This window comes from Seriola aureovittata, chromosome 23, assembly GCF_021018895.1.
Source record: "Seriola aureovittata isolate HTS-2021-v1 ecotype China chromosome 23, ASM2101889v1, whole genome shotgun sequence".
NCBI lineage: Eukaryota > Metazoa > Chordata > Actinopteri > Carangiformes > Carangidae > Seriola > Seriola aureovittata.
In genome coordinates this window covers 7,076,033-7,090,609 of record NC_079386.1, presented here as the reverse complement: position 1 = coordinate 7,090,609, position 14,577 = coordinate 7,076,033, and the positions used below count along the sequence as shown (strand labels likewise).

The 14,577-nt window shown below is 40.3% G+C and overlaps 1 protein-coding gene across 1 annotated transcript in view; it reads right to left on the bottom strand.

Moving 5' to 3' along the window:
* LOC130164121 (pyruvate carboxylase, mitochondrial-like) overlaps positions 1-14,577 on the bottom strand; it is a 293,836-nt gene that overhangs the window by 145,197 nt on the left and 134,062 nt on the right. Inside the window, exon 12 of the mRNA XM_056368580.1 lies at positions 14,066-14,248. Within this exon, the coding sequence (XP_056224555.1) occupies positions 14,066-14,248 (183 nt within the window). The remainder of the gene's footprint in view (positions 1-14,065; positions 14,249-14,577) is intronic.

Genomic DNA, 14,577 nt, shown 5'->3' with positions numbered 1-14,577 from the left:
GCAAATATATCTGCATTTGTATGCATGTCGCTGCTCCTGAATCTCAATATACACGACTGCGCATGGGAACATGCACAACACCATTTCTCATACTTGAAGCTGCATTTAACTGTGGTATATTCTCGCTTTTCAACAAACGTCCCACTGTGATTTAAGAAACAGGTAAACAGTTTTGGGTGCTCAGGGTATCTGTGGAGGTCCTGCTCACCAGAAAGTGAGAACGTGGGTTTAAACTTATTTAATGCACCATCATTAACATGCATTCTGTCCTTTGTGACGGAATTTTTATAGTTATTTACTCTGCTGACTACACCTGAGGTCAACACCTTTCCTGACAGTTGACTGGTCATTAGCACTTCTCAATTTGTGAACGTATTCATTTTCAATCAAATTGTGCTTCGAGGCAACATGTCAGAGAAGATTACCAACACCAATAACATGTTCTGTCCACACGCTGACTGGATTTATTTTTCATTTCTACATGGGCTGCGAATTGTATGCTCTGCTGCATACTCTTAATACAAGCCTTAAATTGCTCTCTTTGGTTTTCATTTGTACTCACTGCCTAAACTTACACTTCTTGAAGTTTATTGCAGTTTCTAATTTTTTGCTCTGCCATGATTGTTTTCCCTGCCATTCAAGGTGTGGCATTGAAAAGTAATTCACCAACTGGAGTAATCTTTCAATGTCCGCCTACATCATCTTCAGCCAAACACAGTTCATGATCATTTTTTGTTATTCCACTTAAATAAACTGAGAACACAATCACATGTTGTTGTGAACTTCGGTTGACCCAAACCTTAGACACCGTGACAGATAGCCCGTCTCTTGGGAAAGTACATTACTCACCCATCTAATCAGATTTCACACCTTCAGCAAGGTCATTGGCTTTTCTCCACCCCCTCCTTGCTCCTCTGTGTTTCCAACTCACACTCTGATCACAAATTAATATTCACACAGACGTCCAGACCACTGCAGGGGAGCCAGAGTGTGTATGTGTTTGTGCTGTTTTACATGCATGTGGCTAAACTCAAGCTGTGATGTTACAGCAGAGCGGGGAGTGACAGAGTGAAAGGAAATAATGATAGGAAAAGAGGATGATGAGCAGAGGCGAAAGAAGAAGAAAAGGCAAGAAAAGGAGAGTGGGCATTGAAAGAATGGAGTGGAACAAATCAGCAGAGGAGGAAGCTGCTACGGAAACACCATGTCTTCTGCTTTGAAGTTGGCTATATGTGTCAGTCGCCTTTGTGCTGGTATCCATACACTAACCCAGATTTCCTCTTTCACTATGGTGAAAACACTGACATGGAATAAACTGTCAAAAGGGAAATCTGTTTTATATCTTTTTAGTGATATTTCTGCATCTAATATCTACATTTCTAAGAATAGCACAAATGTGGTGGAGGAAAACATAACACATTATGTGTAGCCAAAAGGAAACGGGTACATTTCCTATATTCACATATCAATACAAAATTGCCAAATCAGGCAGGAAGTAGTAACGTAGGAACTTTTTGTTTGTTTACTGTTTTCCGAGGATTGGAATAAGAGGAGGTGATGAAAAGCCACTGATTCACATTTTCTTTTGCAGACTTGCAGGCAGATTATTTATAAATTTCACCACCAAGTTCCAATTCCTTTGTTGGCTTCTTTGTGTCTGTCTTCATTTTGGTTAAATTTTCTACTGATGTCATCCAACTCACTTCTTTTCTCCACCCCCCCCCCCCCCCCTCACACACACACAACCCGCTCCCCCTTCTACCTCTCCCTCTCCGCCTGTTATACCATCCTCTCCCCCTCTCCTTTCATCACAGTTGATTTCCAGCCGTTTAATCCTGATTATGGCTTCAAAGTCCCAGTTGACACCATCCAGCTCCAACTTGCTGTGTGTGCACATGTGTGCATACAGCAATGAGATGCTGATTCAGGCTATAAACACATCTGTCTTTTGTCCCTCTTTTGATAGGCATTGTGTTTGTGTTGACATGTCATTTAAGCGAGTGTGAATGTTTTCTAGATGATAGCATGTAAGCTGGAGTGGCAGGTTTAGTCAGCAAGTCATGTTTAGGGGGAAAATACTTGTTTATATGAGGTTTTTTTCCCCATAAAACAGCTGTTTTTGTAAGTTATTGTGCAATACGTGTTGAAGTGAACAGTTTAGTGCTTAGTGACTGTTTACTGCTACGACCAATGCTATATGTCATTTTAACAAGTGTGCCCTTCTTTCTTTCTTATCTCCTCTACACATTGTTGTCCTCTTTTCACCTGCCAAAGCATTGTTGCTTGAGGTTGTAAGACTCAGTTTGTCTTTCTAGGCTTGAGAATGATGTTTTGTTATAATGTAGTATAAGAACCTTTTGAAGTCAAAGTAATTAAAATCCATCTTTACTAAGAAATCAGTATATATACAGGATATATATCATTGGTGTACATTACATTTACTCATTTCGCTTTTATCCAATGGAAATTACAAGCTAGGGACGTATTCACTGTCTAAATTGTAACTACCAAAAACAACAAATGTAAGTGTTTTTAATGTTTTTTCTGCAGACAGCACCTCCTACATTAGTACGCTCCAGGGGGTGTGAATTTTTGGTTCAGGGTGACACGGTTGTAATTTGACTGGTGCACAATCTGTGTGGGTGAACACTTGAAATAGAACTAAATGTCATTTCATTCCCAACAGCTACACAAACGCTGAATCCTTGTTGAATCCTGTAATTGAAGAAATCCCTGCGTTACGTCGTCTCTCTACATGTTTGTTACTCTGTTTTTATTATGTGACATGACAGGACAATGCACACCTGTGAGCTTTGACAGTCAGGGAATTTTGCTATCACCGCAACTGGACCCTTGAAAGAGAGCATGCCAATGCTCGGGCAAACCACCCTCCATCAAAACGTGAGGTGGGAGTCAGTGGTAAAAATCCGTACACTAAGCTATGTTTACCTACTTCCCCCCTGGGGATCAATAGTTAAAGTGTTCTGATAACTAGCTGCCACCTTCCAAGTGAAAGTTAGTTAGCCCGGCTTACTAGCTTTCACTTTCCAAGTTAAACAGAATCTTAACACTATGGGTTTTAAGTGGTTTGTAAAGTGACAGATGGCTTAAATAGATAAATAACCAGCACTCTGTAAATTTGTTGTCTTATGTCAACATTCATAGACTATTCAGTGATATGAAGCGCTCCAAACAATAGCACGCCATGGCAGATGATTGCATTTCATGGCACTCCAGCTCTCAGATGTCAACCAAACAATGCAATGCAAAACCCCAACCCAGAGACTTTAAGTTTAGACACTGTTTCCACAGAGATGTCTAAAAACTTTATCCTCTTTTGAATAATGAGAAATATAAATAATAGCTGCAGTATCATTATAGTTTATATTTCCTCACACAAAGAGACAACCTGCACAGTCTAAAGCAATGCAAAAGAATGTCAATCTCTACTCAATGGCAAATTTTGAAGCTGTAGTTTGTCACATTTATGTGCTGGATTGTCTTATACATTAGATTATATATTGTTAAGTGTTCCTGTTACTTGGTCCACCCATGTACAGTACATCTAGTGGGTAGACAAACATACGACAGACAAAATCTGCCCATTTCAAAGTGTTCACAGTTGTTAAAAGTGGGAGGCAGCAAATAGGCAACAAGTCATCTTTAGTTAAGGAGCAGGAAACTGCTTATTGAAACTGATAATGAAAAATACTTCTTTGCATTTTGCGCTACCGTGCTTCTATTGTGTGTTAATCTAAGAGTAGCCATGCAGTACAGAAACCTGTCAATGCGGTAAGGGTGTGTATTTGAAACTTAAATGCCTTTAAGGCCTTAAATTTAGGCAATTTATCTCCCTGCTCACGCCACTAAACAAGTGACCAGTGTGACAGTCATTTCACCATTTTTCTCCTTCTCCTATCTATTTTCCATCAGTATCAACTCTTTTATAACCAACTGCTTTTTCATCTTTCTCAGTTTTTCACACTATATACTCCTTCAGTTATTTTTTTCACCCTTGTGTCAACATAGTCCATACTCCCATTCCTCCATTTATCACTCATCCCTCCGTCAGTCACCTCCACCTTTTCTCATTTATGCACCCTCACTTATCAGTAACTGAATTTGCATGTTCTTGATCTTTAATTCAATTTCCTGAGATAAGCTTTTTCCAGGACTTGCACTCAAGCATACACACAGAAATGTGCATGCAGGGATACACACAAACATACATACCATGCTTGTCCACACACACACACACACACACACACACACACACACACAACACACACACACACACACACACACACACAACACACACACACACACACACACACACACACACACACATAATTACAAGACTGTTCATGTAATTAAGCACCATGCAAGTGGTTGTTTAGAGGTGTGAAATGAAGAAGAGATGGACAGATAACCCAGCCCCCAGAGACACATATTAGAGAGAGTTGGTACGTGACTGTGTGTGTGGCAAAAAATAGTGTCAGTGCATGCGAGTGTGTGTTGTCGGAGTGCGTCTAAACCGTCATTCCTCCTGCTGATAAGTCAGCAATGAGATGGATTTCTTGTTTCTTGTCTGCTCTTTGTAAATGCCGAGTGAATGATCCTGGATCAGTGATTCTGCCTACTCCCGCCTTGCAACATGATGCAAAGGTCATAGGAAGTGAACTCCAGATCAGAGGGAAAAGGGCACATCCTGTTACTAAGTTAACACTGATCTCAGTGTGACTACAGTGATGGAAACAGCAAGGAGGAAAGAAATCAAAGCAAAGGTAGAAGATAGGTAAAAGATGGTTGGCTGGATTATCAGATGAATGAAGTGAATTAATGAATAGCAGTTGTTTGCTTTTCTTCAGTGCATCATATTGTAATTTTCTTCAAGATGGTATGTATAGTCCAGTTTGAAATGATTCAGTGCTCTTCAGCAACACAGATATGTCAGGAGAAAGACACAGTTGAGGATGTTGCTTTGTAAAAACCTTTAAAAGACATTTGCAATGCAGCAGCCTTTAGCTATGGGATGAATTACTTTGACCACTCTGCACAATGGGCCTCATTCACTCAGTGTTTCCTTCTGTTTGTGGGAGGAAAATGTGTGAATCTTCATGAAGTATGTCCACACCACTGATTTATTTGGACTCACAAAAAATATTGATTTACATTTGAGCTTAATTCTTTAGTGCTCAGTCAAATCAACAAGTTTATTTCTTCAATTAATTAGCACAATTCAGTAATATGAACAACAGCTACAAAAAGCTACAAAAATATTCTGAAACCAGACTGCAGGTATAAAAATCAAGATCAGGAAGAAAAGCAGACCATGGGAAAACACATGTAACCAACTCGGTGAACCGTTAACAGGAGGCTCAGGGAACAGAAAACAAGAAGTACACATGAGAGAACTAGAAGACAACTTTGCTTATGAAGGGAGACTGAGGTCAAACGGGTGAAGAGGAGGGGGAGCATAACAGAACATGAAAATAGAAAGTAGGGGAATTGTTTACTTGACAGAAACGAAAAGAGCTTGTGTGTGATAAAAGAGTTGGACATGACAGTAGAGGCTCTGGGAGATGTAGTGCTTGGTCAGACGGATACATACATGTACAAACACACTTGAGACCAGCTAAACAGAAAAGGTGAGTGGAAACATATACTCAGTTTGAGGATGGATTATTGGTGTACTGAAATCGGAAATGTTACTGTGATACTACACAGACATATGAAGGCAAGATTATATCTTTACTGTGACAAGATGAGGGAAAATCTGCTAAATGCCACTGCATTGAAAAGATATGAGACTTTGACAGATTTGATTTATTCTTATCATTAATTCCACTGTAATGATTGACAAGCTCTACTAATTTCTGCACATTTGTGAAACATGGATACAAACATAAGAAGGAGGAGGAAGGGGGGGGGGGGGGGGGGGCTGCAGGTGGTGATCAAGGATCCAAGGGAGGATAAAGAGATCATTTTTTAAAAGTGGATTTTATCTATTTAGTGTTACAGCACAAAGGGGATACTTTCTCCCATAAAAATATAATCCAAAAGTCCAAAAGATGACAGAACACCCATGGCACACTTGTAGAATCATGTATGACAGAATTGCTAAGTAAAAAAATAAAGATCCTGCTTGTTCACTGAATGAACTGGGGTAACAGTGGGACAAGAATGTGGCGATCTTAAGATGGAAACTAGCCTGTCTCGCTTGATGAAACCATGCTGCCCAAAGCAAAGCCCCTAGTGTCGCACATATGAGTCTCATGCACACACACACACACACACACAAATACACAGAAACACACTTACAAACCTACACACATTCACATCCAAAAGGTCTCAGTTTGTTGAAGTCTCCACCAAACTGGACAGAATATATTGGGAGTCTGATAGTGCCATGAGGGGAAAGGTCCAGGTAAAACCTACAGCAATTTCTCAAACTTGCTCCCGCTGTCTGTCTTCTCTTTCTGTTGGTCAACTTCCATCTGTCTGCCTCTATCTTCACATAACTCCTCTCTGTCTGTGGCACTCAATTCAGGAATCAACAAGAATGTGGCCAGAAGCAGCCTGATGCTCTGCAGCAAGGGAGCATCTGTGTTCCTGAGCTCTTTAGTTATTCAGTATGTACAGGTCCAAAAGTCTGAGACCACTATCCTATTCACTTAACATTTTTCTATATCAGTGTATAGTAGTGCTGACCAATTAATCTTATTTTCATGAATGAACAAGTGCAATAAACACATCGGAAAGGACTGACTGAAATGCAGCGAATTAGAAAAAAAAAAATCATTTTATTTCACTATATTTTGTAGTTTTATTTACCACCATATAAAGCAGCAGGATCACAAACTGAACTAAATGCCGTGTTCCGTCTGTTGATCTCTTCGAAGAGTGTGTGTGCTCGATTGTTGAAAGTGTCAGTTATATGCAGTTATATACGTTAAACCGTGGCAGGCAAATTGAATTTAGTATTAATTTAATATGTCAAATAATAAGTAGTTACATTAATTAAAAATATTGTCTTGACATTTGCAAAGGCATGAGCAATCAGCCATAATTCTAATGATCGTCGATCACTGATACCATCGTCCATCGGCACAAATCTGGTGTGAATTCTCCCAAGACGAGACGCATTGAGGACACATTTGAGATCTGATCACTCAGTCCACAGTCGGAGGTGGTCTAGGCTACATGTGTCCAAATTCTTTTAGCAGTGTGAACGCAAATGCGTACTGGGCCACACTGAAGGACCGCCTACTCTACTGTCGTCCTCCGACACAGTCTGATTAGTCCCGCCACAGTTTCATAGGCCCTGTTCAGACCTGGTGTTAACATCCGTCATGGATGATACGATCACTTAGTGGACAGCTCTCTGTTCGTCAGTTCACACCTGGCTGTAAAATGCATCTCCACATGCGTCTTGATTAACCACTTGTGATTGGATCTCTTATTTCCTCTGCAAATAAACATATGTGTTTTTAGCCAATCGACAGACGGGTCAGTTGTTAATGTGCTTGTGTGTGTGTGTCAAACGGCGACCTCTGAGGCTGAAAAACGAAGTCAACACGGAAACACCCAAAACTGCAGTTCTTCGAATGGCCGCTTGAGTCTGACTCCAAAAGCGAGTCAATCTCCATAGACTCTCATGTTAAAATGCCCAACTTTACAGCAGAAATAAACCTGTTTACAGCCTGGTACTTCATCACAACTGTATTGGGGCGAATTTTTAGATAACTAACTCGTTTAAATTTTATTAAGGCATAAAGTTCTGCAGAATTGAGGGTGTGCCGCTTTGAGTGACAGACGGGTCTCGGCTCAACACGCGCCCATCCTCTTTGCCCATTTATGGATTATCCGGGAGTTCTGCGGAGTCAGGTACTGGCAAGATGGCGATGACGGAACAGCCCACTCTGAGATTCAAAACCACTCTTCAGAAACCTATGGGTGACGTCACGGAGGCTAAACCCATCTTTATTTACAGTCTGTGGTGTGTGTGAGAGCGAGCGAGTGAGAGCGGGGCGGGTATGGAGGCGTTATTTGAATTGAGATCCGATCACAAGTGGTCAACCGAGACGCATGTGTGAACTGACGAAGTGAGAGCCGTCCACTTGTGATCGCATCACTGAAGACGCATGTTAATACTAGTGCTCACCGATGCAATAAAAACATCGCAAACGACTGAGTGAAGCGATGAATTAGAAACAATAATTATATTTATAGACGTCATGCAGTTACAGGGTTTTCAAGCAGCGCCTGAGCTGGAAAAAAACTCTGCTGCGTTTTGGCGTCAGACTGCAGCCTCTCACTCACGCACAGCAGACGGCATGGGGACCAGTAAGAGTGACCTTTGTACAGGTGCTGACAACATCTATGGTCGTAGCTCTGTGTCATCACAACCTTTGCGAGAGAAAAAAGCAATTAGCTTCCTCCATCGGGCCACCTGTTCTACAAGATTTAAACATGAAGAAAAGCTACATTTTCAACATCCCCATCCACCGTGGTTTGTTTTACATGAGCGCAGCGCGCTAATGTTAACCTAATAGTGAACTGTTAAAACTGCTAAAAGGAAAACTGTATGCGTGTAGACTGCAGCTTCATTTGCCACAAACTTTATAAACTTATAGCTAGTCTGAGACAGCAGCCCCCCTCTCAGCAACGTTACCTGAAGCAGAGGGAGGACGAGGAGATGACCGATAGTGACCTTTGGCTGTGTTCTTTATTCAGCCTCGCTCAGCAAAGTGTATGTTCACACTTCAATATTTTTATTTATTTTTTTATTTATCGCAAGTAATATCATCAGTGTCAGTGTCATCGCACATCGCAAATGTTCCTCATATTGTGCAGGCCTAATGTATACATATACACGCACCTATATATGTACAAGGTACAAGGTATATACATACACATTGCTTCAGCATATGGAGATATGCTTTTCATGCCTAGTTACAGTTGCCAACTGAATGGGGGAGGGGTTAGTTATAGGCAGGGGTAAAAGTGTTCCTGAAGAGCAGTGCCTTTGTTCTGTGAGAGATGTATTTTTTTGCACCATCTACAGTCGCTTACAGAGACTTCGATTTGAAAAACAAATCAGTTAGTGAAGCCTGATTTGTTTGTGTTGTTACTATAAAGAATACCAATACAATGCAAAGACTTTTTCAATCTTCAACACTTTGAAATTCAACTACTGACATGTATTGCAGATATAAACTTGACAGCCACAGGTGTACTGGCTTCTATGGGAAGCTCCACCTTCCTTGTCATTTTATGTTACACGCTCTCCATCTCGATTGCCCTTTTCCCCCAGCTCCTCTATCCATCTATCTTTACCCTCCTGTCTCATGTCCTGTCGCTCTCCTGTCTATCACTCTCCCCCTCTCTTTTTCTGCTAATAGATGTGTGATATTTTACTGCTTGACACACATGGCTCGTCCTTTGCACACACACACACACACACACACACACAGAAAAGCCCCACAAATGTCCATACTGAAATGCTGATAGACATGCACACACATGCACACAAACACAGAAGGATAAACAGAGCTTTCTGAAATGCCAAATATAATTCCACACAACAGAGGAGAGCAGCATGTTGTCGCATGTCAATCCAGAAAATCTAAGTGTGGTTGGTGCATTATGGTTTTCACTTTAAAGGTTATGCTACCATAAGAGCCACGAACTCAAAGAATGGTCTTGAAAGTGTGGTTCAGTCAATGACAGATTTACAATAGCGACATTTGTCTTCATTGGGATGGAGAAAAACAACAGCTTGGAGTTATGAGGATGTAACCCTTCAGCGTCATATCTCTGTGAGCAGACCAAAGCATTAATAGGCCTTGGATTTGTTGCCAGCATTCCAGCTTCTCACTGGTGACATTCCAACACAGCACAAGCAACACAGTCCAAGGCCACTGCTCACAAACACACAAACACAGAGACAATGTACGACAATTATTCTTCCAGTCAACATTCTCACTGGCCACCTTTGCTCAAATTAACGTACAGTACATTCTCACAGATCCAGAAACATGAAATGCACAGGGTCCTCAGGACTCAATTTAGCCAACAATGTATGCTAATTTATACACAAAACATCAGCAATTAAATCAGCTTCTAGGACAGGAAGCTACATCTGGGACTGGAGGAATGACTTGCTGGATGACATGCAGTGTCCATGTCTAGTAAACATCACAGCAGTTCCAACTATTAACTTCACCAAAAGGTTTTGTAGAGCAGCAGAACATAAAAAAGTTCCCAGTATTAGTTCTGTTCTATAATAGATAATCCATGTTCTCAGGAATGTTGGAAATGAACATTTGAGAGGAAATAATGTATTGATTTGGTTTCATTGTATGGGTTTGAGTGTGAGGATATAACATGAGAGCCAGCTAAGAAGTTAAGACCAAGCCAACCTTGCCTGGCAGTATATAAAGCAACACAACCTGCAAGTCTTTAGACAACAACCATGTTAGGGTCTTCTCTCCATGCTGCATTAATTAAAGAGATCTGATTCATCATACCGCATCCGTAATTCTACAGAGAACTAGCAACTCTCAACAAAAAGCAGGATTTCTCTCACAGGAACCACCTGGTTTTCACTGTAGAAGGCAGTGACAACTTGTGATGCCACGTGGGCGCAGTTAACTCACTGGTAAGATAGAAAATGTTTTATCATGTCCTGTGTAATGTGTTTTTTCTATGAAACAGGAAGGAGGATGAACAAAAATAGGTTCACCAGTTGAGGATATAACTCAGATGGTGATTTGGTCATTTAGGAGGAAAGGGGCTGAAAGATTTGTGAGTGCAATACATGAGGAAGATACTGTAAGTCACAACAACTAAATCTGGGGACGTTAGCAACTGTGTCTTACCTAAGGACACAAGCACACTAGCACACTGAAGCAAAGAGTCTACATCAAAGTGCAAAACAGACTGACTGTGCTTACTTTGAAGAGAAGGTCACTGTCTGGACATGAAGTGACAAGAATACGAGTACTTGGATTATGTCAACTCTGGGACTGTAAGTCATAGGGACACGTAAAACACACTTTCCAACTTACTGTCCACTTACTTTGACAAATGGTGTTGACTGAAGGTCTGCCATGATAATGGCGTGTGTGATAAAAAAGACAACACACAAAGGGGATTAAAAATTTGGTGCACGTTCAACAACAGGATGGAAAAGCTCAAGAAAAGGGGTATGAGTGGCGTCAATTCAACTTTCAAAAGCAGGGAAGAAAGAAAACGTTGCAAAGGAATTTCGTGGGCAAATTATTTCAGTGTTTGAAAAAAAATGTTTTCTTCTCCATGTCCTTTCAAAGACATACTGGTACCACACACCTGGGCTTATCAAATTGGCAGGGTCTGATTACCTTGTTATAGAAAAAAATGGCTCTTACAATACCATTAAAACCCGTGTAGCCCATTTTAAGAACTGGCAGACTTTAAATTTAATGGTGTGTGTATTAAATAAAACGCAGCCAGTTTTGCTCAAATCTCAAGTCTTTGTGAAGAGCTGCTATGATTTCTGTTTTCTACCGGCAGCCTTAAGAAAGAGAAAGTTTAATTCTGGGCTTTGTAGAATTATACGCTGTTCTTTCTGTCAATCTACAGAAAAGAAAGTATTTGACCTCAAGTTTGATCAGCAAAAGCACCAAGGTTTCTCACTGTAGTTTGTTTGCAGCACACCCTGTCTTTACACTGAGAAAGAGCCAATTCTATTGTACAGAATGATTTCAGACATTCAGGAGAGGTACTTTACGTTGACTTCCCAGAGCCTGTTTACATAAACCAGAGCAGTGAGGACAAGGGACGGTGTCCACGGCACATCAAGGCTCAGCAAACATCAAACGCTTTCTCACTCTATCAGAAGGGAAAATTAATCTATTAAATCTGTGCTGACAGTTTGTAAAGTGCACTCCAAGTTAAATAAGAAATTAGAGTTGAGAAGACCAATTTTGACTTGCAATTTCACCTCATCATGACTAATTCAAAAGAGATTGAGGAATTACTATGACTGAGCTGATAGAATTTTCAGTTCCACCGGCTACAGCAATCCCTTTGTGTTTATCATGGCCTTTATTTTCATTTCACTACAGGTAGGAAGAAACCCTGTCTGAAATTCAGCAAAGCAAATATTAAAAACACTTTTGATTTGAGATAATATATATGTACATAAATACACCACAACTGTCTTTGCATACGATGGCTGCTGAAAGCAAAAAACACATAAGTGAACAAACTGCTACTGGTCTACAGACGTGAGGTCACACCTCCAAATTTAAATTAACCACTGCTGACTTTAATTCTCAGTTCATTTACACTTCAGCTATTGCACCACAGAGGTAGGACACAAAGTGCTTTTGTTTAATTGTGGTTTCGCAAAAAAAAAAAAAAAAAAAACATTTAGCAGCAATGTTCATTTTGGGACAATCTGCTACTTGACTTACAAAGAAAACCTTTTAAAAAACCATCAACGGCATTTAATAAGCAGAATGTGTCGTTTCACTTAGCTACTTCAAAAATGTTGTATTTATTTATTAAAATGTGAATTATTTATTACTGGCCTTTTCAGCTTCACAGAAAAAAATGGTAATGACTCAACTTCTTACAGGATTTGTTCACCTTGCTTTCCTCACCTTGAGATGAAATGTTTCATTTTCTACAGTAATGAGTCTTTGTGAACACCAGTGTCTACAACAAAAACATCTAAGACCTTGGCTGCCCAACACAGTGTTTCCAGTTGCAGCTTGATTGTTAGGCACATGTTAAAAACTCGCTGCATGTGTTATATCAGGCTCATCCTGATCACAAATTGCTCATTTTAGTTGCCGGGTGGATATTAACAGATGCAAATGTGAAAATTGCATGTGTGTAAAAAAGAAGAAAGCAGAAATCAAAATGATGACCAGGAGATTCTGTATTTCTTTCTCATCTAACTCAACGATTAACTGACTTTATATAACGTCCTCCATCTGTTGAAGTAAAACTTGGAGTGACAAAGACTAATGTTCCTACTGCACAGTATTTTTTATATTGCAACTTTCATTAGACTGGCAAAAATAAAGATAGTACATGATTTCCCAGTCGCCCTAGTCATCTTATTTAATATTGTGTATATATTAGGTATTTTATAACTAAAAGCACACAATACCAAAGAATCTGAATCTGATCTTTGTACACTGCTGACTCTGTGTTGCTTTGGCTTATTAAGGATACAAGTATTAATTGTATAAACCAACACAAATTTATTTCTTGAGCCAATCTAGAAACAGAACACTTAAAATAAGCCAATTCAAAGGGCAAAAGTAATGTGATAAGGTTCATGACATTATTTGCTTTTATGATGGGTACATGAACATATGCAGCTCATTATTTTTAATTAGCCCCACCTTCCCTTTCTGTTAACACTGGCTTTGAAACTGCCGCTGTCTGTCAAAAAACATTTACACCAGCAGACAGTATAAAGCAAGACCTGCCTCACACTAGAGGCTTCTATCTTTTTCCAGGGATGTATCCTGAGGCAGTGCCAGACACTGATAGAGCATGTTTTCAGTCTGAAACCCAAGAAGTAAGGAGTATTGTAGAGTATGTATTCAACCAGACGGGTCACGCAGAGATGTAAGGCTAAGTGTCCAACAATTCTGGTGCACCAATCCAGTAAGTTGTTGTACCCTGCAGCTGATTAAGTACATAGAGACCTTCAAAAAGCTGCCCTCCTCACCATTTCAGTTTGAAATGCATCACACCATTAACCATGCTGCACTGGCTCAAACTGTTTGTTATGGGCTCTGATGAAGCCATTCACAGCAGACCTACACCAGAGAACACCATCAAACTTACATCTCTACTGCCGTGAAAGAATCTCTCCTGATGCCAGATATTCAGGGTCTATCACAATTTCCTACTTTTTGACATTGTCCACTGAGATTTCCATCAGCTCAAGAGGTCATATCCACAGGAAACTATGAGAACTTTAAATGCAAATGAAAACAGGGAGAAGCTCCTCACAGAGCACCAGTGCCATCGAGCACTTGTGGTTGAAAGGTCCTACCTTGACCCCTCGCACTCTGAACTCGGCCAGGGCACGGCTCATCTTGGAGGCTGCTGTCGGAAGGTCCTTCCCGCTGGCGATGACTTTTACCAACAGCGAGTCATAGTGGGGTGAAATGACAGCACCCTGGAAGGCAGATGCGCTGTCCAGACGGATGCCCATGCCTTCACCGCTGCGGAAGACCTGGCAAAAACAGGACAGTGAAGTGAAGACTGACGGACTTCATATTACAAAAAAATGTCTGTTCATAATAAATATAGATAAATAAATAAATATTCAAAACACTTTTTCTCTTACTGACATTCTGAGGGGGAAGTATCCAAATTGCAATGGACAGTACATAATAGAATAAACTAACACAAAGTTAATATAATTTGCAGGCAGAGCAATGTAAAAATAAATCAGGATTGTGTACAGTACTCCTGTGGATATCACTAAAGTGGATTCTGCTGCAGTTGCAAGAAAATACACTTCTGCAATTTGTCAATTTAAGATTTACTGTTTTCATTAGG